This window comes from Ceratotherium simum, chromosome 8 (assembly GCF_057802395.1).
Source record: "Ceratotherium simum simum isolate JZ-2026a chromosome 8, ASM5780239v1, whole genome shotgun sequence".
In the NCBI taxonomy this organism is placed as follows: Eukaryota; Metazoa; Chordata; class Mammalia; order Perissodactyla; family Rhinocerotidae; genus Ceratotherium; species Ceratotherium simum.
Window position 1 is genome coordinate 44,457,837 of NC_141907.1, and position 27,542 is coordinate 44,485,378.

Here is a 27,542-nt window from a genome sequence, read left to right on the forward strand (position 1 = left end):
ATGTTCACCACCCAAATACTAATTACAACCCATCACCACACACATGTACCAAATTATCCCTTTCACCCTCCTCCCTCCTCCCTTCCCCTCTGGTAACCACCAATCCAATCTCTGTCTGAAGGAGTGATTTGAGCCCAGAAAAATTAAGTGACTTGCCCAAGTTTACCCATCTTGCAGGTACCAAAACTGGAATTTGAATCTGTGTCCATTGCCCATGAAGCCCATTTATTGACATTATATCATACTGACTGTTTTAGAAAGGCACAGCCCTTTTGACGGCGTGGAGAGCTAGAGCCAGGAAGATTGATTTGGGGCTATTACAATAATGCAGGAGAGAAATAATGAAGGCCTGTCCTAAGACAGTGGCCTTAGGGGTTAAGAGAAAGCTTGGAGTCAAGATGCAGATGGACAGGACTTCGTGACAAATGAAGTATAAGAGTCTGAGGGAGAGGAGGAGTCAAATATGACTTCTAGGTTTCTATCTTTGGAAATAGGGTGGAAAATGCTATTATAACTGCAAAAGGAAATACAAGATGGAGACAGGTTTGGGAGGAAGGTACATTTGGTCATGTGAGATGCTTTTGAGACATCCAGTAAGTGTTTGGAAATATAGATTTAGCACTCAGGAGAATACTTGCGAATACTTGGAGATATTATTTTGGAATCACCAGTATTTAGTAATAATAAAAAAAATTATCGAGGAGGATGTACCCCTGGGGCACATGCCATTGTTTAAGTTGTGAAAGAGGCGCTACCTAAGGAAACTGAGAAAGAGTAGGCAAGAGAGAATCAGGAGGAGAGGACCTCAAAAGCCAAGGAAGAAAATTATTAAAAGAAAAATGGATCCTCTGAGGACACATTCAAAGAATTTGTGGTTGGCCAGACTGGCAAAGAAAGATTAAAGACTGACTTATATCTTCAAGTATGTAAAGCAATTTAAAGAGGTGAAAGCTAAATAAATATTTGTTGTCACAGGAGAGATTATAAGAATTTCAGAACAACCCCACATTGGAATTAGACTGATGAAAATTTGTGTTTTCTGACTCTGGAAATCTTTAAGAGACTAGAGATTTAGCTGTTCAGAAAGGAGTGACTGAACACAGAACTCTCAAGAACCCTTCTAGTTCCCCATTCTAGAATTCTAGGGTGTGATTGTGCCACACTTGGTTATATTTCATGGATCCTTCGAACAGGTATGATATGGATAAGAATCCTATGCTCTAGGGTCAAGTCCTTCATATGGACCATAGAAGATTAAAATGTAATTTCCTTGATATTGCTAGCCATGTAACAGTTAAACACAGGTGATTTTTAAATGCTGATATGGTAGAGTGAAGAATTATCTGCGTAATATGCCACTTTAACATTGTTAGTCTCCCTTCTTCCTGATGAACTTTGCATCCACATTTTTCTTGACTGTACAGTCTCTCTCACCCCACTGATCCTTTTCTTCTAATTTACATTGAGCCGAATCTCCTGCCTTTTACATAATCCTCAATGCTTTTAGTTCACACTATGTGTTTTCTAGTTTCTGTGGCCAGAATTTTCAAGCAGCACTAATTTCTTGAGGATTCAGTTCCTAGAAGGCATCATCAGGACCATATTTTATGGACTTGATTTAATTGTTGTGTCTAAAGTAACTTTTGCTTTGAATTTGGAAAAATGAATACAAAGCCAGTATATTATCCGTCACCCCCACTTCCTAATCCCTGGCCCCCTTAGCCTCTCTTCACCTGAACTTTTGTGTTTGCCCCTAAGGCACTCTTCACTTTTTCTGTTACCACTGTTATTCTCCTGGCCAAATACTATCTGTCCTTTTTCTTTTTTCCGGTTTCCATCCTTTTTGATGTCTAAGTTACGTTTGATGCTTTTTGATATATCTCATCCATCTTGTCTCGAAATCTTCCTCTCCTGACTCCCCTTCCATGGTGCTCTTCCCTCTATCCACCAGTCTTTTCTTCAGGAAGCATAGTTACTGTCTTTCCCGCTGTCACTCCCACTCTGGCCCTCCTCGCCTGAGGCCCCAACTTCTGCTTCAGCCTCTTACTCTCCCTGTGGTCATTCTCTCTTCTCTAATCTGTGTGTCACATCACCATCAGGTGGGTCCCCAATTTTCGCCCTTCATTCAATCATCAAACTGTGATTGAGCAACTGTCATGTACAGCACTAAACTATGCAAGGCGGAAATCTCCAAAAGATTAACACATGATCCCTCCCCTGGAAGAACAGACAGGCTAGAGAGGCAGGCTCTCTTTGTCCGAATTGTGGAGGGCTTTGTAAGCCACAGTCAGGATTTGGGACTTTATTCTAAAGCCAGTGGAAACCTTTGAAGTGTCTTAAACAAGGGGGTGACTTGATCACTCTGGGAGTGGTGTGGAAAACAGAGTGGGGATAATGGGATCTGACAAGGGAGAGAGCGATGGGGATGAGGAGAAATGGACAGATTTGAGCCATATTTAGGAAATGGAATCAGCAGAATGTAAGGGATGAGGGTTTAATTAATTTAATTAATTAATATTTCTAATAGTGACTCTGGCTGACACAGAGTGGGGAAACATATCAAAAATATACACAAAGAAATAAAAAACTAGGGCCTTTTAAAAGGGTAAACTCAATTAGTTGGCAAATTCAGTTATGTGCAAAGTCAGGTTGCCCAGGTACCTTTTTCTGACTCTTCGACTGGGCCTCCAAGGCTGCCTTCTGCCTTCCCCACCCATTCCAGCAATGTTACTTAATTACTTCCCAACATGACTTTCTGCCTCTGCTCAAACATGCCTTGTCTGATACTTGATTATTCCCCATTTCTCATGGTTGCACCAATGTGGAATGTGCCTCATTTCTAACAGTCTGTGCCTTGTACTTTCTTCCATGAAGCCTTTTCAGATTACTCCTGGGCTGATTTCTCCTTTTCTCTTCACCTCCTGCACAATAATCATACGTATTTCACAGGGCTGTTGAGGCTAAAAGATTTGATGTCTGTAAAGCACTCAGCCCAGTGCCTAGACCACAGTAAATATTCCACAAATGAAAGCTATTACTACTACCCTGATGCTGTTTTATTTTCGGATCCGGTACACGGCTTTATCCAAAGAGGGAGAGCAGTGTAGATAGGTGGCATGCCCATTTTAGGTCAACCTGATTATAAATTACAGTGTTAATTATATGATGGCAGAAACAGAGCTCTTTCTAATAGGTTCATTTTTGGTCGCCATGTTTTAAGACAGTAGCTAAAACAGTCTCATTTTATTCTTATTTTAACTTCCATGTGTAGTTTATCTGTTTCTAATGCCTGAAAATTTTAAGATTCTGTAATAGAGATCGTTCTGGAAGTGAAGTAAAATCAGTGTGGAAGCCGTGAAGAGCCATTTCTAAGATGTCCATTAGTAATGAGTTCCTTATTTTATTTTTCTGCTTTTTAACAGAAAACTGTTTTGGGGGAATCAAGATCCTATTCGCCCTGTTTCCCAGGGTACTCTGAAGGCTCAGCTGACCAGAAGACTTGAGGACCTCGCCCAGCCCAAGGAAGTCTCCCACCGATATGTACCTAACAGGTTAGTGTTGGTGTGTGATCTGGTTACTTTATCAGGAGTCTCTAGGGAGAATGAACAGCCCTTTTATTTAAAAGCCATAAATTATCCCATCTATAGTTAAAACTTATTGAGGATTAGGGATTCTATATCTGTTTCCAATGTGATGCTACAGTAAAACTTTTCCAGAGCAAGATCTAATATTTAACTATTGCAGACTTGTATTATATCTTATAATGTTTTGGCTTATCAGAATTTTAATTTTGTATAAAAAGTTAGGGTATTGGGCAAGGATATGTACTATATATAACATTGCAGTGGATGAACTTCTTAGTGCATGAATTTTGTATACCACCCATGGCTTTGATTACCATGAGATAATTACTATATCTAAAGGTAAGAATAGTGTTAAGGCTTTTGATGCCCATTGCCACTTTGCTTTTAGTGCATGCTTGTTGAATGACTAGGCTTGCTGCTGGTTGTCTCTTTGAGGAAAGACTGTGGGTGGAGGAGGAGATGGGTTCAGGCAGTGAGGGAGGTTAAAGTAACAAGAAAAAGGTGAAGATACTATTATTTATCTGAAGTTTGGTTTCCAAGATAATTGAGGTGGCCATTTCTCTATCTCTTTTAATGTACAACTTTAGTCAAAAGTCAGCAAACTTTTTCTGTAAGGGGCCGGAAAGTTGATGGTAAAGTTGATCACAAAGTCCTTGTTGCAACTGCCCAACTCTGCCATTGTAGCGGGAAGGCAGCCATAGAGATTATGTAAACTGAGCCTGTCTGTGTTCCAATAAAACTGTAGAAGTTTTGCATTTATGTTCATGAGGGATATTGGTCCGTAGTTTTCTGGTAATGTCTTTGTTTCTTGTAATGTCTTTCTTTGTTTATGGTAATGCTGTCCTCATAGAATCAATTGAAAAATGTACAGAATTGGTATTTATTTCTTCTTTATACATTTGGTAGAATCCACCAATGAAGTCATCTGGGTCTGGAGTTTTTTGTTGGGAAGGTTTTTAACTATAAATTCAATTTATTTAGTAGATATAGGGCTGTTATGAATTTGTCAAATCGACACTTGTTAAGTGGAGTGCAGGGCCACAGTTCAACAACAGACCACAACAGAAATTGAAATAGAAGTTTATTACTCACAAGTCCTAGAGGAAGTACCTGGCACATATCGGGCCACATAGGGAGGTCAAGGCAGAGTGCAGACAGAGAGAGGCAGGGCCTGGGGCATATGCCTGAATTAGGGACCCAGGTGGAGTGCTTTGGGGTTCCTGGGCTAAGGCCAGATTGGTCAATTCAAACCAAAAGAGCAGGATTTTGGTAAACTCCTTGGGAGTCTTGTCTAAGGGGTGTGGAAGGGGGAGGCATTGGGAGTCAGGGGAGACTTGGTCATAAGGGCTGTTGGGGAAGTCACATCAGGAACGTGCATTTACTTGTAACTCTGCAGGCTGCTGCCTAGGGCATGTGCTTACATGAGTGGCTAGTTTCAGTTTGTCGCTGCAGGCTGCTTAGCCAAACAAAACGGATGCCGAGGCAACAATACCATGGAGTAGCTTAGCTAAACTCTTGACAAGGGCTATTCAGATTATGTCTTTTTAAATGAGCATTGGTAGTATGTGTCTTTCAAAGAATTTATCCATTTCATCCAAGTTTTAAAATTTGTTGGCCTAAAGTTGTTCATATATTGTCTTATTTTCCTTTTAATATCTGTCCAATCTCTAGTGATTATCTATTGGAGGCTAAGAAAGTATTTGGTTTTTCTCTTTTCATCTGTATATTTTTGGTCTATTTAGAAGATGCAAGTTATTTATTACAGAAAATTGTCTGTTTTGGAATAGGATATTAGAAGCCAGCTGAAAAGTTGATGGCCGTAACATTTCTAATTTCTCCCCATGTGGAAAATAGCTCAGCAGTAAAGGGGTAAACTGTCGTACCTGCTCCCCTAGACCCAGGGGTCAGTGTTGGAAATTACTATGATAATTTAAATTCATGCTTGTTTCACCCAATTCTTTACTCTTCTACAACTTGCAGGGCTCAATATTACTACGGATGTGGTAGAGAGTCTGTAATCTGGGAGATCCCTTCTCCCGCACTGTTTAGCCAACCTTCCAAAAGGATCCAGAAGCTGGCACAGCCCAAAAGATTCAAGAAAGAGTATCTAATAAATAGGTAGAGTACCTTGAGAATTCCATAAATTCTAATCTAATTTGGTTAAATGTCACAGTACTGTTGTTCTTCTTTTAGTATATGCAGTTTCATAAACTAAAAGTCCACTTGTGTTTCAAAGGATCAGGGTAAAAAATCAAATATTTGCAGCAATTGTAGGTAATCAGAAGGTCATCATCCATAATTACATTTGATCAAATTTGTGGTGAAGCTAAAATTTACACTAAATTTACCATTGTTGGCCAATCAAAAGGAAATACACAAATGAAACATTACAGGTTTTTGCAATTTGTAGAACTTGATGTTCTCTTATGCCTCTGTGACTTTTCAGTGCCCTTCCTTTTGCATTGAATGCTGAATTTCTCCTTGTCTTTAAAAGACAGGTTAGGTGATACCTTTCACGTAGGAGCTAAGATTGTGATGTGGTTGTTGGAAAAATGTTAGGTTGCATTAATAGAATATGTGCAGTGTACAGTTACAGCAAGGTGACTGTACTACTGTACACTACTTCAGTAGGAACACATTAGGTGTATGTGTCCACATATGGATGTTATACCTTAAGAAACTGATAATAAATTTGAGACTGTTCAGGAGGAGATTACTGAGATATTGAAGCTTCTAGAAACTGTGTTATATGAAAAATAGTTAAGTTGGGGGCCAGCCCTGTGGCATAGCGGTTAAGTGCCTGTGCTCCACTGCTGGCGGCCCAGGTTTGGATCCTGGGCGCACACCGATGCACTGCTTGTCAGGCCATGCTGTGGCAGCGTCCCATATAAAGTGGAGGAAGATGGGCACAGATGTTAGCCCAGGGCCAATCTTCCTCAGCAAAAAGAGGAGGATTGGTGACAGGTGTTAGCTCAGGGCTGATCTTCCTCACCAAAAGAAAAAAAAAGAAAGAAAAATAGTTAAGAGAAATGACATGTTTAGCTTAGAAAAGAGACCAAGGAAGCAGTGATAGCTGTGTTTAAAGGTTTAAAGGGTCAGCATCTGAAAGGGGAAGAGAAGCTAGAAGTAAAATTACTTTATGTTGATCCTAGAACTAGATGTAGAACAAGGAATTTACAGAGCAGCAGATATCAGCTAAGTATAGGAAAATCTTTCTGACTAGCTATCCAGCCATGGAAACGTTTATCTGGAAAAGTCAACTGCTGTCTCCACTCTGATCCCTGACAGTGTTCAAGCACAGGCTGGAATGCTGACTTTACATGGATTTTAGAAAAGATTCCTGCATTCAGAGAGAGGTTGAATGGGACAACTTGAGTCTTTTTCCATCATAGATTCCAGCAAAAGAGGCCCAATTCCTCCCACAAAATGTCTTCATTTGCTTATTTATCAGTTCATTCAATAAAATCTGCTAATTTAGTTAAAATACACATATAAATTTGGTAGTTGTCTATCTATATTTAAAAAACAGAGGAATACTTTATTTATCTGTCACTTTTTGAGAGACCTGAGTTTGATGTTTCGTATAAGTGAAACTCCATAGAGAGCTAAAACTTTTTATATTTTTAAAAGTTTGTTTCCCAGCTGTCCTAAGTAGATTTTTCTGCTACTGAAGGTACATGTAACTTTTGTTCACTGGCTTGAGGTCTTTATTATGAACATCAACTGTTATACTTTAATATAGAAAACCACTCAGGAGCTGTTTAAGTACAAATCACAGTTTTTTTAGGCTAAGTGGTCTGACTTCTATGCTTTGAGATCATGAGATATTCACTTCTCATAATTTTCTTGTCATTTCTTGTTTTGTCAGGGGAATAGTCTCTAACCAGCCTCTTTTTTGGTCTTCGGTACATTGGAAAGGGATAACCAAGCTTGTTAGGATTGTGTGAGGGGGAAAAAGCAAGTGGTTAGTGAAGACACACAGGGCTCTCCAATAAGTGTACTACATGAGCTTGGACTTTGTGACATATATTTTAGCTGATTCACCAGAGGGACTCAGTAGCAGATTCAAGCAGTCAGAAAAAAGACTCAGCAAATTTAAAGGTAGGTCAACTGAGATTATCAAATCTGAGAAGCAGAAAGGAAAAAGAATGAAATAAAATTAACAAAGACTCATAGACCTGTGGGATATCATCAAAAGTATCAACATACCCATAATGGGAATCCCATAAAGAGAGAAGAGAGATAAAGGGGCAGAAGGAATATTTGAAGAAATAATGGCCCCAAACTTTTCAAATTAGATGAAAAACATTAATCTGCTCATCCAAGAAACTCAGCAAATGTCAAGTATGATAAACTCAAAGACATCCACCACTTGACACATCATAATCAAACTCTCCACAGCCAAAGACAAAGAGAGAACCTTGAAAGCAGTAAAAGAGAAGAGACTCATCACATACAAAGGATCTGCAATAAGATTAACAGGTGGTTTCTCATCAGAAAGCATAGAGGCCAGAAGGCAGTGGGATGACATATTTAAAGCACTGAAAGAAAAAAACCTGTCAGCCAAGAATACTCTAGCTAACAAAACTATCCTTCAAAAATGAAGGATAAATTAAGACATTCTCAGATAAACAAAAACTGAGAAAATTCATCACCAGCAGACCTGCTTTACAATAAATGCTAAAGGGAGTCCTTCAGGCTAAAATGAAAGGGCACTAGACAATAACTCAAATCCGCATGAAGAAATAAAGGACACCAATGGAGTTAACTACATAGGTAAATATAAAAGACAATGTAAATGTATTTTTCTGTTTGTAACTCTTTTAGTCTTTTACCTGATTTAAAAGATAACTGCATAAAGCAATAATTTTAAATCTGTGTTGATGGGCATACAATGTATTAGAAAAAACAGCACAAAGGAGAGGGAGGGAATGGAGTGGTGTTAATCTGAACTAGATTGTTGTAAGCTAGGATGTACAGGGGAACAACTAAGAAAATAATTTTTTAAATATAGTAAAAGTAATAACAAGGGAATTAAAATGATACACCAGAAAATATCTAATACAAAAGAAGGGAGGAATGGAGGAATTGAGGAATGGAGTAATAGAGAAACAAAAAAGATGTAACACATATAAAAAACAAACAGGAAAATGGCAGGCATAAATTCTATGTTATCAGTAATTACATTAAATGTAAATGAATTGAATACACCAATCAAACGGCAGGGATTGACAGAGTGGATAAAAAAAACATGTACTCAATAATATGCTGTCTACAAGGCACATACCTTAGATTCAAAGAAACAAATAGGATGAAAGTAAAAGGATAAAAACAAATATGCTATGTAAACCAACCAAAAAAGAGCTACAGGGGCTCTACTGATATCAGACAATATAGACTTTTAGACAAACATTGTTACTAGAGACAAAAAAGGGCATTTTATAGTAATGGTCAATTCATTAGGAAAAAATAACAGTTATAAACACATAGGCACCTAACAACAGAGCCTCAAAATAGATGAAGCAAAACCTGATAGAACTGAAGAGAGAAATAGGCAATTCAACAATAATATTTGGATTCTTCAATATCCCACTTTCAGTAATGGGAAGGATAACAAGTGGAAGATCAGTAAGGAAATAGAAGGCTTGATAAACACTATAAACCAGCTATACCTAACAGACATTTATAGAACACTCCATCCAACAATAGCAGAATGCACATTCTTCTCAAGTGCACATGGAACATTGTCTAGGATAGATCATATATTAGGTCATAAAACAAGTCTCAATAAATTTAAAAGAATCGAATTCATACAAAATCAGTACTCTGACCACAATGGAATGAAATTAGAAACCAATAACAGAAGGAAATTTGGAAAATTCAAAAATATGTGAAATTAAATACACTCTTAAACAAACAGTGGGTCAAAGAAGTAATCACAAGGAAAAACAAAAATGGGTCAAAGAAGAAAATACTTGGATAAAAATGAAAACACAACATACCAAACTTATGAGATGCAGCTAAAGTAGTGCTTACTGGGAAATTTTAGCTGTAAATGCCTACATTAAGAAGAGATCTCAAATCATAACCTAATCTTCCATCTTAAGAAATTACAAATAGAAACAAGCAAACTAATTCAAAACAAGCAGAAGGAAGGAAATAATAAAGATTGTGAGTGGAAATAAATGAAATAGAAACTAGAAAAACAGAAAATCAACAAAACCAAAAGTTGGTTCTTTGGAATGATAAACAAAATAAACCTTTGGCTAGACTGACCAAGACAAAAAGAAAAAAGACTCAAATTATTAAAATCAGGAAAGAGGAGATCTTTCTAAGGGGTCATTTACAAAATAAGGATCATTACTACATACCTTCTGGAAGTAAAAAAGATTATAAGAGATTACTATGAGTAACTGTAAGGCCAACAGATTAGATAACCTAGATGAAATGGGCAAATTCTTGAACAGAAAAACTACTGAAATTGACTCAATAATAGAAAATCTCAACAGATCTATAACAAGTAAAGACATTGAGTTAATAATTTTTAAAACTTGCCACAAACAGCTCAGGACCAGATGTATTCATGGATGAATTCTATGATGTATTCAAAGAAGAACTAACACCAATCCTTCAGTCTCTTCCAAAAAATAAGACACTTCCCAACTCATTCCATGAGGTCTGTTTTACCCTGATACCACAACCAGAAAAATCCATTACAAGAGAAGAAAACAAAAGACAATATCTCTTATTGAATATACATGTAATGGTCCATACCAAAACACTATCAAACCAAATCCAAATATGCTTGCAACAATCCACACCAAAATACTAGCAAGCCAAATCCAACAACATATAAAAATAATTTTACACTGTGGCCAAGTTGGATTTATCCAAGGAATGCAAGAATATGTTGGGTTCAACATACTAAAATCGAAGTAATACACCAAATTAATAGGATAAAAAACCCCAACACCACATGATCATCTCAATAGACTCAGAAAAATCATGTGACAGAATTCAACACACTTTTGTGATAAAAATGCTCAACAAACTAGGTATAGAAGGGAACTTCCTCAATATGATAAAAGGCATTTATAAAAAACCCACAGCTAACATCATAATTAATGTTGAAAGACTGAGTGCTTTCTCCCTAAGATCAGGAATAAGACAAGGATGTCAGGTCTCATCACTTCTATTCAACATCATACTGGAGATTCTAGTCAGGGCAATTGAGCAAGAAAAAGAAATAAAAGGCATTCAGGTTGGAAAGGAAGAAGTAAAACTATCTCTACTCATAGATGACCTGATCTTGTGTATAGAAAATTTTAAAGAACACACATAAAAACTATTAGAGCTAATAAATGAGTTCACAAAAGCACAGAATCCAAGATCAATATACAAAAAAGAATTGTGTATCTATCCATTAGCAATGAACAATCTGAAAATGAAATTAAAAAAACAATTCCATTTGCAGTAGTATCAAAATGAACATAATAATACATGCAATGGAATATTACTCAGCCTTAAAAGGGAAGGAAATTCTGACACATGCTATAACAGGGATGAACCTTGAGGACATTATGTTAAATGAAATAAGCCAGTCTCAAAAAGACAAATACTGTATGATTCCACTTATATGCCATACCAACTGTAGTCAAATTTATAAAGACAGAAAGTAGGATGGTGGTTGCCAGGGACTAGGGGGTGAGAGAAATGAGGAGTTGTTTAATGGGTATAGAGTTTTGCAAGATGAAGAGAGTTCTAGAGATTGGTTGCACAACAGTGTGAATACACTTAACACTACTGTAGTGTACACTTAAAAATGGTTAAGATGGTAAATATTATGTTATATGTATTTCACTACAATTAAAAATAATAAAAGAACAAAATACTTGGAAATAAACTTAACAAAAGAATTGCAAGGCATGTACACTAAAAACTACAAACATTGTTGAAAGAAATTGAAGACTTAAATAAATGGAAAGACGTTCCCTGTTAATGGATTGGAAGTCTTAATTTTGTTATGATGGCAGTTCTCTCCAAATTGATCTACAGATTCAGTGTAATCCCTATTAAAATTCCAGCTGCCTTTTTTGGTAGAAATTGATAAGGTGATTCTAAAATTCGTGAAATGAAAGGGATCTAGAATAGCAAAAAACAATCTTGAAAAAGGAGAGCAAAGTTGGAAGGTTTATAGCTCCTGCTGTGAAAACTTACTGAAAAACTACATACAGTTATCAAGACAGTGTGGTACTGGTATAAGGAGAGACATAGACATCAATGGAATAGAATTGAGAGTCCAGAAATAAACCCTTATTTCTGTGCTCGATTGATTTTTAACAAGGCTGCCAAGACAATTCAATTGGGGAAGAATAGTCTCTTAAACAAATGGTGCTGGGATAACTGGATATCTACATGCAAAAGAATGAAGTTGGACCCCCTACGTCACACCATTCACAAAAATTAATTCAAAATGGATCACAGACCTAAATATAAGAGCTTAAACTATAAAAGTTTTAGAAGAAAACAGACATAGATCTCTGTGACCTAGGCAATGGTTTCTTAGATATGACGTCAAAACACATGTGACAAAAAATTAATAAATTGGACTTCATCAAAAGGAAAAACTTCTGTGCATCAAAGGACACTATCAAGAGAGTGAGAAGACAACCCATAAATTGGGAGAAAATATTTACAAATCATATGTCTGATAAGACACTAGTATTTAGAATATATGTAAAGAATTCTTAGAACTGTAGGAAAAACAGTCCAATTTAGAAAATGGGCAGAGGATTTGAATAGACATTTCTCCAAAGAAGAAATACAAATGAACAAGAAGCACACGAAAAGATGCTAAATATTGTTAGTCATCTTGGAAATGCACCTTAAAACCACAAGATACTACTTCACACCTTCTAGAATGACAATAATAATAATTAATTAGTAAACAAAAAATAACTTGTATTGATGAGGATGTGGAGGAATTGAAACCCGCATACATTGCTCATGGGAATGTAAAATGGTGCAGCTTATATGGAAAACAGTGTTCTAGTTCCTCAAAATGTTACAACTAGAGTTATCATGTGATCTGCTGTTCTACTCCTAGGCATGTACCCAAGAGAATTGAAAACATATGTTCACAAAAAACTTGTACATGCATATTCATAGTAGCATTTCGTAATAGCTAAAAAGTGGAAACAACTAAAATGTTCATCAATGGATGAATGGATAAACAAAATGTGGCAAATCCATGCAATGGAATGTTATTCAGCCACAAAAAGGAATGATGTACTAATACATGAATCTTAAAAGCATGCTAAATGAAGAAAGCCAGACACAAAAAGCTACATATTTCTATGATTCCATTTATTTGAAATATCCAGAACAAGCAAATCTAGAGAGACAGAAAGTAGATTAGTGGTTCCTGGTAGGGTGGGGGGAGATGGAGTAATGGGGAGGGACTGTTAATTAGTATGGAGTTTCTCTTTGGGGTGATGAAAACGTTCTGAATTTTAATAGTGGTAATGGTTGCACAACTTTGTGAATATGCTAAAAACCACTGAATTGTACACTTTAAAATGGTAAATTCTATGTATGTTAGTTATTTATCAATTAAAAAAACTAACACAAACTACTCCTAGAGCATAATCATATATTTATTTGAGAAAAACTTTTTCCATATTAGCTTTTTAGGTTTGTTGGTTGATGAGTTTTTGTTCCAGGAAAGGAATATGTGGGGAACAGCCTATGAAAATTGGCCAGGTTGCTGGGAGTCATGACCAGTGCTATTTCAAACTGCACTGCAGAGGAGACTGGCCATCACAGAGGGTTCCTTGGTAGTGACTGGAATTTTTGGTAGGAAGTGAAGTGTTTTTTAAACTACAAATCTCAACCCATCAGTGGATCATGAAATTGATTCCAGTTTTTTTTAAGTGAAACGTTAAAAATCAGAATACGTTGCCCAGGGCAAGCATTGTTTCATGATAATTTTGTTTCAGATACACACACACAGACACACACACACACACACACACAGATTTGCATATACTGTATCACAGTGTAAAATGTACTTCATACTGTGGATCATAGTAAAAAATTTTTGAGAAACACCAATCTGGTAGAAAGAGCACTAATGTTTATGACAAAAGATGTGCCTAAGATAGAAACAATGTATATAATTGATTAAAGGTTGTTTATAACAATGAAAAATGCAGTTATTTTTCCTCCCATGATTATAATATTTCATGTTCCCTTTGCATATAGGCCCTTCAGTGATTACTTAACAAGAGAGTCTCTTCAAATCTCTGATCCTTCTCCCCGGATATTACGACTCTCAATAGCCAAAGGCATAAATCCAAACTATGTTCCTCCAAAAATCGTAAGTGGGTCCGTGTGAAAGAAACAGTTCCTGGTTGATTTTGTAACATGTAACATGTCTGTAACTGTAACATGCTACCCTCATTTCTAGGTATGTATTTTCCTTTTCTTCCTGTTTATTTTCCTCTCTCATCAAATGAACTTTTCTGACTACCTCCCCTGTGCCTAATGTATTAGGCAGGATTTGAACAGAGAAGCAGAACAACTATGATGATATAGAATTAGATGTTAAGCAAGTATGGGAGCTGATGGAGAAGTCTATGGAAGGCTGTTATGGCAGTTGAAACTTGGGTCTGGTTGTAGACCTAGAAGCAATGAGAGAGAGTAGGGGTAGGTCAGCAGTCCCCTGGAAGGTATTTCCTTAAGGGGAACCTGTTACAGGTTCTTCAGGCAAGGGGAATCTGACCTCCTCAGGCAGGGGAGGAAGGGCTGATTCTCTTGGTAAGGAAGGCTCAGCAGTGTTGAGGGGTTTCAAGTCCCCAGCTTCATTGGAATCTGCCCTTATATCCTCATTCCAATTTTCAGGGTCCCTTTCCTTCTCAATCATTGCCTTAGCTTTAATATAGGAGACCGTAAAAGTTTGGGGATTCAATTTACACTGTAATTCACCCAAGCACAGAATTAGATTTTGAGTTTGGTTTCAGAATTTTCAGTCCTGTGACCATAGATGATAAGGGTTTCTTTTAGGGGAGGCGTGAAAACTTTCTGGTCCCTACCCAGACCTTAAGGTGGGAATTTAAAGTCCTGAGCTGATCATTTCTTTCCTCACGTTCTTCAGTGCACTTAGAAGCAACCAACCAACCCCACTATACTTCTTTATTTCCCTAAAATGTTCTCTGGCAGCAGCTGCTTAGTCTCCCAAAGTCTTGCTTTCTGTTTTGCCATTGCATGCCATGGACTACCAGTGCTTTTTTTTTTTTTTTTAACCACTGGCAATAGGATCATTAATACCTTTAAATCTAATCAGCTCAGACAACAAATTCCAGATAATCTAGGACCAGTACAGAGGACGCATCCTTAAAGTTCTGATTTGGTTATCTGTTGCTTCGTACCAAACCACCCCCAAACTTAGTGGCATAAAACAACAAGCATTTTATTATGCCCAAGAATTTTATGAGTCAGAGATTCTGACAGGGCAAGTAGGTATGGCTTTTTTGTCTCTGCTAGTGTCTGGGGCCTCAGCTGGGATATCTCTAATGGCTTGGGTGTCTGAAATGGTAGGGGGCTGAAGGCTCCTTCACACCAGTCTTAGTCAGCTTGGGCTGCTATAACAAAATACCATAGACTGGTGGCTTAAACAGCAGACATTTATTTTTCATGGTTTAGAGGCTCAGAAATCCAAGATCAAGTTGCCAGCAGACTCTCTCTTGATGAGGACCCTCTTCTCCGTTTGCAGGCAGCCAATATCTTGCTGTTTGCTCACATGACTGCTTCTTTGTGTGAGCACAGAGAGAGAGAGAATGAGTTTTTATCTCTCTTTCTCATATCTTGTAAGGACACTAATCCCATTTATGAGGGTTCCACAGTCATGACCTCATGGAAACCTCATTACCTCCTGAAGGCCCCACCTCCTAATACCATCACATTGGAGGTTAGGGTTTCAACATATGAATTTGCGGGGAGGGACATAAACAATCAGTCCATAACAACACCTGTGTGTGGTGCCTAGCCTGGGATAACTTGAAAGCTAGACTCAGCTGGGAGTATCTTCAGGAGCACCTTCAGATGGCCTCCTCATGTGTCTTAGACCTCTCTCAGCATGGCAGCTGTATTCTGAGAAGGAATGTCCTAAAATAGAGTGTTCGGAGTGTGAGCATTCCAAAAGAACCAGGTGGAAGCTGCATGTTTTTTTATGATTTGGCCTTGGAAGTCACGTAATGTCACTGCGGTCATACTCGGTTCATTGATGCAGATACAAGTCTGGCCAGATTCAAGGGGGCAGGGACACAACCCCACCTCTCAATGAGAGAAGTGGCAAAGAATTTATAGCCACTTAAGAAAAACAACTGCCACACCCAATGATGTGAGTTTTTTGGTATCCTGGAGCATGGTTTTGTATGCAGAAAAGACACTTCAGAGGTATGCTCTAGATTTAAATAAGGAATAGTCAATTTTTTAAATTTCAGATTAAAAATCTATTCCTTTCTTAGGCTTTTAAGTTTAGCTTGCAAGTTTTATTATTCTATTTATAATTCTAGAAGTTTTTTTTAATTATTTTATTGAGGTCATATTGGTTTATAGCATTGTGTAAGTTTCAGATGTACATTATTATATTTCAGCTTCTGTATAGACTGCATCGTGTTCACCACCAATAGTCTAGTTTTTATCCATCACCGTACACATGTGCCCCTTTACCTCTTTCGTCGTCCCCCACCCTCTTCCTCTCTGGTAACCACAGAAATTGACAAGCACTACAACTCAGTGTTTTTTCTCTGAGGAGCTAGCTGTTAAACATTTACCTGCACACCACTGGTCACCTCCACTGCCTTGTGATATTTTTGTGATTACTTTTAATTTTTAAAGTAGTTAATTCCTCAATATATTTGAATTATATTTTTATATAAAATAGGGATAAGACTCCCCCCACTACTGTTGTCCAAGTCCTTATTTATTCACTGCCACAGTGATTATATACCACAATGTTATTTATAGTAGGGCATTGGTTTTCAAAAATGTGGCCCAGGTATGTATAAAGTTTGCCCAGATCGTTTTAAGTAACCTGCAAGTTCAAAATCGTGCATGAGTAAAAGGTTCATTCAATATGCAAGGTAGACAAAAGGATTTTAAGATAATGGAGTATGAAAATTTCCTTGACATAATTTTAGATTGTACATTGCAACAGATATTTAAAAAACTACCATTTGTCAAGTTTTATTGTAGTATCAAAGAAGAATATCCACAATTATGTGAAAAGGCTTCACTTCTCTTTTCCAGCTACTATGTGAGGCTGGATTTCTTCATATACTTCAACCAAAACAACAGTATCTTCTTAAGCCAGATATTAAAGAGATTTGCAAAAATGTAAAATATACCAATCTTCTCACAATTCATTTTTATCTTGGGAAATACAGTTATTTGTCATAAAAATATTTATATTAACAGGTAATGGGTTTATTATATTTAAGATGAAATAATAAATTTTCTTAAATGTCTCAGTTTTGGGGAACCCTCAGTTACTTTTAAGAGTATAAAAGGTCTTTAGACCAAAAAAAAATTTTTTTTTTCCCTGTGAGGAGATCAGCCCTGTGCTAACATCTGCCAATCCACCTCTTTTTTTTTTTTTTCGCTGAGGAAGACTGGCCCTGGGCTAACATCCGTGCCCATCTTCCTCTACTTTATATGGGACACCACCACAGCACAGCCTGACAAGCAGTGCATCAGTGCACGCCCGGGATCCGAACTGGCGAACCCCGGGCTGCTGCAGTGGAGCACGCGCACTTAACTGCTTGCGCCACCGGCCCGGCCCCTAGACCAAAAAATTTGAGAACCACTGTACTAGATTATATTTCTGAATTCCTCTATTTGGTTACGTTGATCTCTTTTTGTGCAAGTATCATTTTGCTTAAATTATTGTAACTTTAAAAAATATTTTAGAATGGGGTAGGGTATGTATACCCCTGTTTCTCTTTTTTGGGCAGTAAATGGCTTCCTGTGTCCCTGCTTCAGTCACACATGCCTGACAGGTTAATCTCCAACTCTCATCATGCTTTCTCTCTAGTGAAAAGATTTGATGGTTCTTTGCTGGCTATGAAGAATGCCCGCCACATCTAATCTAGTTTCAAATGCATTTACAAGCCTGATCTCCTGCATAACCAGACACAGTCTGCTCCTTGCTTTCTTGCCTCTGTGCTCAGACTTTCCTTTCCACCTTCTTTCCTTCATCCTCCCTGTCTTTCCTTCTCCCTCTGCTTGTCAAAATCTGATCCTTCCTTCAAGGTCCAATCTAATGTCTCTTTATCCTTGAAAAGAGAATCTTTCTTCGATTCTTCCATCCTTCCTCTGATATCTCTCAAAATTTTATTTATTCTCTTCTATGGATATCCAATAATCTTAATGATTTGCCTATAGGTCTGTGATTCCTTCTAAGTTGAAAATTAAGGAGAGGGACTGTTTTATTATTCTTTATTGTGTCTTACATAATATAATTGGCTAAGAAATATTTGTTTAATCAATTGAATTCATGAATGATTGTTTTATTTCCTTTTCAATAGTAAGCCTTAATTGAAGGCAGTGGTTGTAATATATTTCTTTGATTTTCCCAGAGCCTGATAGGAGCTTTATTCCTTTGAAATGCTTAATTGTGAGTACTTCATAGTATTGTACCTTAGATTTGAATCCCAGCTCTGCCACTTACTAACTATAAACTTAAATAAATTGCTGAACTTCACAGTACCTTGGTTTCTCCATTAGTTAAATAGAAATAAAAATGATACCCTACGTGAGGGATAAATGAATTAATACATATAAAACACTGTCAGCATTAGTATCATCATCAATATTTTAAACAACACAAAAAGGGATTTGGAATATACTTTGTTTATTATTTTCCCACCCACAAATGAAACCCTATTTTACTTCCAATTATTGATTATATTCCTCCTCAAAGTCTTGTGGTAAATTTTAAGTGTGAATATAAGTAATTTAAATAGAAGACCATGTAATTTGAACACATTTCCACAATTAAGATAGTGAGGAGTGACTTGGGGACTAGTACAACATTGTCTATGGAGTTTTATGGCTCTGCCCTTCTTTCTCTTGGCTTTGCTTTCTTTTTCTTAACTGTTCCAATTAGAAGAGAGCCACTTAAATTCACTTTGAGCTGGGGGATTTGTGATAACATGAGTCTCAGTTTCAAAAGGGCAAAAATAGCAAGAACAAAGCAGAGCTCTCCCCCTTATAGCGTTCTCATGTGGTGAGGCTGAGCCTTCCCTCTTGGCTGAGTTTATCACTCCACAAATCAGCATTACCATTTTTTTCCTGGTCAATATGTAACATTGCCATTTCCTCCCTATCTTTAGTTTAACATTAAGGTCTTGAGAAGCTGCGTTGAAATCCATACAACTTAGTTTGAGAAAGATGGAAATTGATCCTTTCAGCTGTGATCACAGGTTACCACAAGATTCTCATTCTTTCTGCTGGATTTGCTGAGAAGTCTGGTCCAGAGATCAGACCGTACTTTGTAACCTTGATCGAGACAGTGTTTATTATTTGATACCTACAGGTACTATTTTATTTTTCTCCCCTAGATTGAAACCAAGATTTCAATTTCTGCCTTGAGTGCGGTCGCAACTCCAAGAATTATAGACCTTGCCCAACCAAGGATCAAGATAGAGGGTCTATGCTATGAGAGAGAAAGAAGTGAAATGCCCATCCGTCCTGTAAGCCATCACTGCCTTGGCATCCTTCAGCTCACTTTCTGGTTGTTCCTAAGGTGCTATTTTGCCTCTATAGGGCAAAGGCCAAAGTCATTGGAAAAGAGAATCTTGAAAGAGTGGTCTGTGGCAGGAAAGAAGACCTAGCTGCAAGAGGTGGAGAAAGACTGGGAGGTAGAAGGCAAAAAGCATGGGCTTTGGAGTCAGTAAGAGCTGAGTTCAAATTCCAGCCTCACCACTACTAGCTTTATGATGTTGTGACAGCCTTCCTGAGCCTTATTCATTGAATGAGTATTTGAATGCCTGCTGTATGCCAGGCACCATGCACAGTGAACAAGATGGTGAGAGACAAAAAATAAGTAAACAGATAAGACAATGTCAGGTAGTGATAAGTGCTATGAAGAAAATAAAACAGGAAATGAGTGACTATGGGTGGGGGTGGGGAATTATTAGCTACTTTGCATATGGTAGTCAGAGAAAGCCTCTCTAAGGAAGGGGTAGTTGAGCTGAAACCTGAATGATCGGAAGGAGTCAGCTAAATGAAGATCTGAGAATATTTAGAGAATAGTCTAGTAATGGGAAGAGGACATGTCAAAGTCCTCAAGTTGGGATGACCTTGAAGTTGGGTGGAGCAAGATGAGTAAAGATAACAGTTCCCACTTGGGGGATGGTTATGACTTGTAATAATAGATAAGGCATGGTGCTCAGCACAGAGCCTGGTGCATTCAGAGGCTTCCCTCTCTCTTCCTTCTTGACACTCCCCTCCATTCATTGTAGTGGCAACTTGGTGCCGAATCCCAGTTGAGTTTTCAATAAGTATCCAGTGGTCATGTTGCCAAAGGAGGTTGGACCAATTTTACCCTCTTTCTAGGAACCTGAGGATTTGATATGGAATTCTATTAGAAAAGAAAACTAGTCTGGGAATCAGAAACCCTTGGGAGAGTGTCTTGAGTTTGCTAAAGTGACTTGCCTTGTGACCCTCAGGCAAATCACTTTATTCTCAGTTTTTTGGTATGTAAAATGAGAATTACAGGCTTCTTTCTTTAATTGTTAGGATTGTTTGGGGTTAAAAAAATATATTTTGGGGGCCCGGCCAGCTGGCGCAAGTGGTTAAGTGCGCGCGCTCCACTGTGGCTGCCCGGGGTTCGCCGGTTTGGATCCCGGGTGCGCACTGACGCACTGCTTGGCAAGCCACGCTGTGGCGGCGTCCCATATAAAGTGGAGGAAGATGGGCACGGATGTTAGCCCAGGGCCAGTCTTCCTCAGCAAAAAAGGAGGAGGATTGGCAGACGTTAGCACAGGGCTGATCTTCCTCACAAAAAAATGTGTATATATATATATTTTCTTTTTTAAAGTGATACCACTGCGGACAAACTCTTAGAACCCAAAACAAATCTGTACCAATGTAATACAGAACACTTTCAGGGCCACTGAATGGTGTTCATTGTCCGTCCTAATTCTTTTGAGTGAGCACTTAAGAGAGAGAATAGTAGCTATGTGTCAGCCTTCCTATTTTACCAATAAAGCAACATCATAGAAAGGCAACCTGGTAGATGAGGTTTTCCAAGTAAGATAAAAAAGAGTTGATCGGTCAGTCAGCATATGTTTATTCAGCACCAATTATGTGCCAGAGCCTAGTCTAGCTTTTGACAAACAAGTACTTCTCTGAAGCAGCTTATATTCCAATGGGGAGAAGCTGACGATAAACATACCAACAATGAGATAAATGAGTTAAGTCAGGTGTCGGTAAGTCTTATGAAGAAGATTAAATAAGTGCTGTAGAGAAGGGTAATTAGAAAGGCTAATTTATCTTGGATGCTCAGGGGAGAACAACTTGACCATGTGATGTTTGAGTCTAGAGACTTGAATAATGAAGAGGCGGCCATGACAAGATTGAGGAAAGAGGATTTCAAGCGGAAGGACTAGCAAGTTTGAAGGTCCTGAGATAAAGAGAGCTGGGCCAGAGGGGCCTTGTGTGGCTAGGATCATAGTGATCAAGGTGGAAAGGGAGGAAGATGAGGTAGGAGTGGAAGAGCAGCCAGATCATGTAGGGCCTTCTAGGCCACAGCAAGGAGCCTGTGTTATTCTTAGCAAAACGGGAAGCCACTAGAAGGTTTTAAACCCTGGGAGTGACATGATCTGAATTGGGCTTCAGAAAGTACTGACCTCGGGCCAGCCCCGTGGCTTAGCGGTTAAGTGAGCGCACTCCACTGCTGGCGACCCGGGTTCGGATCCCAGGCGCGCACCGACGCACCGCTTCTCCGGCCATGCTGAGGCCGCGTCCCACATACAGCAACTAGAAGGATGTGCAGCTATGACATACAACTATCTACTGGGGCTTTGGGGGGAAAAATAAATAAATAAATAAAATCTTTAAAAAAAAAAAAAAAAAAAGAAAGTACTGACCTCATAGAGTTGTTATGATGATGAAGTGGGAACGATACAGGTAAATCACGTGGGACACTGTCTGGCTCATGGAACGCACTTGTTAAAATACTCGTTCTCTCCCTCAGTAACTGCCGTGTGAAGGCGGGATCATACAGGGGCAAGAATGGAAGCAGAGAGACCAGTTGGGAGTCTGTTGCAGTAATCCAGGAGATAAATGGTGGCGACTCCATGAGGGATATGGCTGTAAAGAGAGGGAGACGTGGTGAACTCTGGGATGTATTTTTCTGTCTTTTTGTTTCCACTATAGGTATCCCGCACTGCCTTGCTAGCCACACCTAGCCCTCGAATAATAGCTCTAGCTAAGGCCAAGCCTCTTCATCAAGATTATTTACCTGCCCGTGGTGCCTACTGGCCAGTGTCCTATGCTGCTATCCATTCCAAAGTATCTCCCAGGATTGAGGAACTAGCTAATCCAAATAAAAGGTATGTCAATTTAAGGCTAAGATGGGACAAGAAAGGCTGAGGGTGCAGGGAGAGGGAAAAGTTGACCTAATAAAGCCAGTGAAAAGAATTGTAGAAATACAAGAAATTTTCAAAACCCTCTCACTTGTTAGATTTATTGCAACAAATCTATGGTCTTACCATTTCTTACCATAAATATAAGGCAACAGTTAAAGGTTTAGTGGACTAGTATTGAAACTTAGGTCTGGGAGACAACTCTATGAGTATGGATATGGGATTATTTTCTAACACATATTGTTAAGTGAAACAAGTTACAGAACAGAGCACATAGTATGTTGCAGTTTGTGTAAGAAAAAAATACCTATGTGCCATATATTTGCTGCATATGCCAATAATATCTCAGAAGAGTATAAGAAAAGCTAGTAACAGCGGTTACTTTTGGGGGCCTAGGACACTGGAGTGGGAGAAAGACTTATTTTTCACTCATTAGACTTTTGTGTTTTTCAATGTTTTTCATCATGTCCATGTATGACTGATTTCAAAAAAATAAGAAAATATATTCAACAAAGAAGAAATTGCCTCTACTTCCTGTTTATTTTTTAGAAGACCTCTTAATTTGCCTGAACCTCAATTCATGTGTTACCTTCAAGGGATATATCTGATCCCCCTTTTTAAGCATCTTCAGGAAATCCTAGGAAACGCTGAAAAAGTTGTAGAAGTCTTGAGCTCGGGGAACAGAAAATATGTTAGTTCGTGTATAATAAAATATTTTTAAATTTTTACAATGTGTTTTTCCTTTAAAAAAAAAATAAAGTTCAACATCAAATGAAATGAAGCTCATCCTTTGTTCATTGAGAAAGGAAAGGGAAGAGTGAGACCAAGTGTTCAAGGTTCTATCCTGGTGGCAAAGTTATTATTTGGTGGTAAGGTGCTAAGAGTGGAAACTTAAAAAATTTGATTTCTGTAAGTCCACCAGAGGACTGCCTGGCTTGTTTTAACATTTCCAAATTATTGAGAAATTTCCAGAATTTACTTTCTGTGGGAGGAGCAAAGGTTTTGGAATCTGACAGATACACAAATCTGGATTTGACCGCAGATTCTTATGACTTCCCAGAGCCTTCATTTCCTTATCTGTATAGTAGAGGTCACGATTCTTGTTTCATGGGGTGCTTATGAAAATCAAAATGCGATACTATCATCGCACCTAACACAGAGTGGATAGTTGAGAAATGTTAGTTCCATTTTCTCTTCATCTTATTTCAGGTTGAATTCTTTTTTCTCCCATTTCAGGACTCCTGTGCGTATTGTATATTACGATCCAGATGTTTTTAAAGTCAAGCCAGCTGCTTTGAAAGCACAGTGTTCTCCGAGGATCCAAGAGTTGGCAGAACCTGTTATGCATTAAACACAGAAAGCCACATCAGTCAAACTCTAGTTATGTATCTAGAGGACACATTAGATGACTTAGTTCCCAACTCTGGTATGGTCAGTTTGTATTCTCTTGCTCCCTCAAAAAACATATGAGACTTCAGGGAACATCAGAGTGACCATCAAGGAGCAGTTGCTCCTGTTACCTGTAATCACCGGTTTAGCAGGTTTGGGGACCCCAGCATGCAATAAAAAGAAAATGACAGCCTGCCTTCTCATCCTTCACGGCTCCTCACAAGCATCTTGGCCGTCTCATCGCCGTGACTGACCTGAAGAAACAATCTTCCTTATATTTGCTGGTGAGAGCCGTGCTCCCCAGTTGCTGATCTCACGTCCCTTCTCTAAGTCCTGAGAATTGAAATCATTCTTTGTGTTACTTTTCCAACCTCTCCTCATTACCGAGAAATAACACTGACGTGGTGAGGCCTTTTTGGATAATTCAAAATGTTTTTTATAATCTGTGGATGAAATTTAGGGAACGGGTTACCTTAAATGATCACATCTCCACCAATCTCTGTTTCTTCCCTCATGCTCGGTGTCATTGATCCTGAATGACAGAAAAGTGGGGCATTTGGTACATGTTATAATTTTGTCAAATTGCATCTGCACAGAGTCTTTTATTTGTTTCATTCTCTCCATGGATCAGTATTTTACAAATTAAACCAATTTTTATCTAGATTTACAGGAAAATGAAATTATTTGAAAACTCATTTTACAGATGAAATGAGTTCTATCTCTGAGGCCTTTGTGTTAAGGAGTTAACTTGTGTTATGGGGCAGCAGTACCATATAGTAGTTTTGAACTTGAGTTTTGGAATCAGACAGACCTGGGTTTGTGTCCCCCATGGATCACTTACCAGGTATGTGATTTTGAACTAATTCTGTAACTCCCTGTCCCTCAGTTTCTTTATGTGGAATGTGTGCTCCTGCTGCATTATTGTAAAGATTAAATAGGAAAATTATGTAATAAAGTATGAATTAGATCAATTTGTTTAAAAATGAAGCTACTTTTGCCTTTTAAGGGAGGAGTGGCATAATTCATATCACTGGGAAAATAAATATCTTCATGGCTTGATTCATACATCAAATGAATGTTTGTTGAGTGTCTTTGCTTCACTGGGCATTGTGCTGGGCCCTGAGGTATCATGATAAGCCAGCGGATATGGGCTCTGCTCTCATGGACTGTTTAGCCAGTTGGGAGAGATGGATGTAATTCAGACATTCACAAATAAACGTAAAATTACAGCAGTGGCAACTGCTATGAAGGAGAAGGTATAGTGCTATGAAATAACAGGATAGAGAACTTTGATTCCTTTGGGAAGGCAAGGCAAGGCTGCTTTAATGAAGGGACAGTTGGGCTGGAATCTAAATATGAGTAGGATTAACTAACCAAAGAGGGAGCAGGAAGTCAGTCCAGGTAGAGGAAAGATGTGGTTAGTGGACATTTGTTGAATTGGGGACCACCCTGCATCATTCCTCTTCCTGGTAAAAACTCCCAATTTTCTTTCGGGGAGTTACTTTCTCTTCATTGTTTAAAGCTTTATTGGGACTTTTATTCAAGGTGTCCTGGCCAAGAGCTGGGCATGTACCCAAGCTGGTCTGGCTCATTGAACTGTCCTCTAGGGCTTTGGATCTTAAGCAGAGTGGTACAAGTGATGGGGGATAGTTGGAACTGATATTCCCAGTAGCAGCACCCTAAAGAGACTTCATTTTGCTCCTACTACCTGTGTCCCTGGAGCTGCCCTGGCCCCTGACCTGGCCCTTCAGCTATTCCTTTGACTCAGGAGCTGCCCAGTCTTCCAGTAAATCCCCCATGGTAGGTGGGCAGATGCATCAGGGACTGAAAGAAGGCCAATGTGGCTCAAATGGAAAGAAAAAAGTAGAAGCATGATGCAAGAGGAGGCAGAGGATGGGAGCCAGGCCATACGGGACCCTGGGGCCTATGTTCAAGATTTTAGTCTTTATCCTAAAACCAATTGGAGCTGTTGAAGTAATTTAAGCATAGGGATAATGCAATCAGCATTGCCTTTTGCAAAAATTACTTTGAAAAGTAAATTGGGGAGAGGGCAGTGGAGGTAAATACACCAAGTTAGGAGGCTATTTAGTAGATCAAATGAAAGATGAAAATAATTTGGTGGTACCGTGGTAGACATGGAAAGAAATGACAGACTTGAGATATTTGAGGAGGTGAACTTTTACAGGATTTGTTGATGGATTGAATCTAGGGTGGAGGAGAGGGAAGCATTCAAGATAATTCCTGGATTTCTAGCTTATGAAACAAGATGGATAGTGAGAGCCTGAATATACAAATGGACAATGGCCAGGCCATATATGACAATAGATCTGACTCACAACCTCTGCAGCAACCAGATCAGGAATCCAAACCACAGCCTCTGCCCCAGTCAGCCCAGAATGGTCAGGATCTGGTTAATGGTCCTTATTGGTGCCCACTTTTTGCCCCCACTTCTGACTCAGGACCAACCAGAGAAAGAAAGCCAAATATACTCCCTGAGCCAATCACATAGAATGCCCTGTTTCTAGTTAGCTGGTCTCCAATTTCCCCAGGCCAACATCCTCTAATTAGAGTATACCCAAAGCCTCCCTCCCAACACCTCCCCAACATAAGCTTTCCACTCCTCTGCCTTCGAGTCTCTCTCAAATGCAAGTGGTGGTGGCTGACTCCCTTGCTATAGCAAGCTCTGAATAAACAGCCTTGGTGTGTTCTCATGTGGGTCATCCCTCTTTACACAATAGTGAGCCCTTCACTGGCCCAGTAGGCAACACTGGGAGAGGATCAGAAGAGGAGAGTGGAGAAGCGGGTGTGCAGTTCTGGACACTCAGATTAGCGGATGCCTTTGAGACGTGTAAAAAGAGGTGTCAGGTGCAGGGCTGCATTATGACTTTCACAGACCTTAGGCACTTTTGCCTTTCTGGGTCCTTTCTTCCTTAAAATAATATTAAAAATCATGTTTTATGACTGCAGTGATACCAAGATGGAAATACTAATATTATATATCAAGACATTTTTTACTAAAAGTTCATTTTTTCCTTCTCATTTAAAAAGAACTAAAGAATTTTTGTGAGCTAAAAACATTGTGGTCTGAAGGCACTGGGCCTGCTGTGCCCAATGGGGTGGTTGGCCCTGTTCAGGTAGGCAGTCTTTATATGGGTCTGTGTTTCAGCCAGGAGACCGGAGATCTGCTGGAGGTATATATATATGTGCGAGTCATCTCCATGAGGTGTGATTGAAGCCCAGGGGTGAGAGAGGAGGGACTGGGAGAATGTGAACCCTGACTGGATATTTGCTGATATTGAGGAATTGCTATTAATTGTATTTAGGAGGGTATGGGTACGGCAGTTTGCTTTTAAAAGCAGTTCTTTTAGAGATGTGTGCTGAAACATTTGTGGGTGAAGTGGTATCTGGAGTTTGCTTTGCAATAATCCCAACAGGAGAGTGGATGAGAGTGTAGATGAAATGATGTGTTGTCGTGAGCTGGTGATTGTTGAAACTAAGTGATGGGAACATAGGGTTCATTATAACATTCTCTCTTCTGTTAGATATGTTTGAAGTTTTACATACTGAAGTGCAGAGTGGGAGGGAGCAAAGATGGACAGTTACAGGTCTCCGCAGAGGCTTGAGGGGCCTGAGCAGTGCAAAACTCCCTCGGCATTCTGCACGTCAGTCAGGTCTGCTTCATCCCCAAATATTTGGTGTAAGGGCTGTTTAAGGGGGGAAATCAAAGCAATGTATCTCTATTCCAGGTCTGAGGACAGTGTGAAGGAAAAACAGCACATATAAGATAGTGAGATCATTTATAATTTGGTGGAAGTAGGATTGTGGACTTGCAACCCACTACGAATAAGGTAAAATAAGATAAACTAGTGCTCCCACCCCAAATCCAGGGGAACGGGAGGGACTCAGGACTTTCACC

The 27,542-nt window shown here is 38.9% G+C and overlaps 1 protein-coding gene across 2 annotated transcripts in view; it reads left to right on the plus strand.

Moving 5' to 3' along the window:
- Positions 1-24,675, plus strand: part of SPMAP2L (sperm microtubule associated protein 2 like) — a 58,100-nt gene extending 33,425 nt beyond the window's left edge. Inside the window, exons 4-9 of one of the 2 annotated variants that reach the window (XM_087434365.1) lie at positions 3,423-3,551; positions 5,565-5,702; positions 13,848-13,962; positions 19,208-19,339; positions 22,029-22,204; positions 23,474-24,675. In XM_087434365.1, the coding sequence (XP_087290491.1) occupies positions 3,423-3,551; positions 5,565-5,702; positions 13,848-13,962; positions 19,208-19,339; positions 22,029-22,204; positions 23,474-23,588 (805 nt within the window). In that variant the 3' untranslated portion in view covers positions 23,589-24,675. The remainder of the gene's footprint in view (positions 1-3,422; positions 3,552-5,564; positions 5,703-13,847; positions 13,963-19,207; positions 19,340-22,028; positions 22,205-23,473) is intronic. The other variant, XM_087434366.1, reaches the window with a different exon arrangement.
- The last annotated feature ends 2,867 nt before the right edge of the window (positions 24,676-27,542 follow it).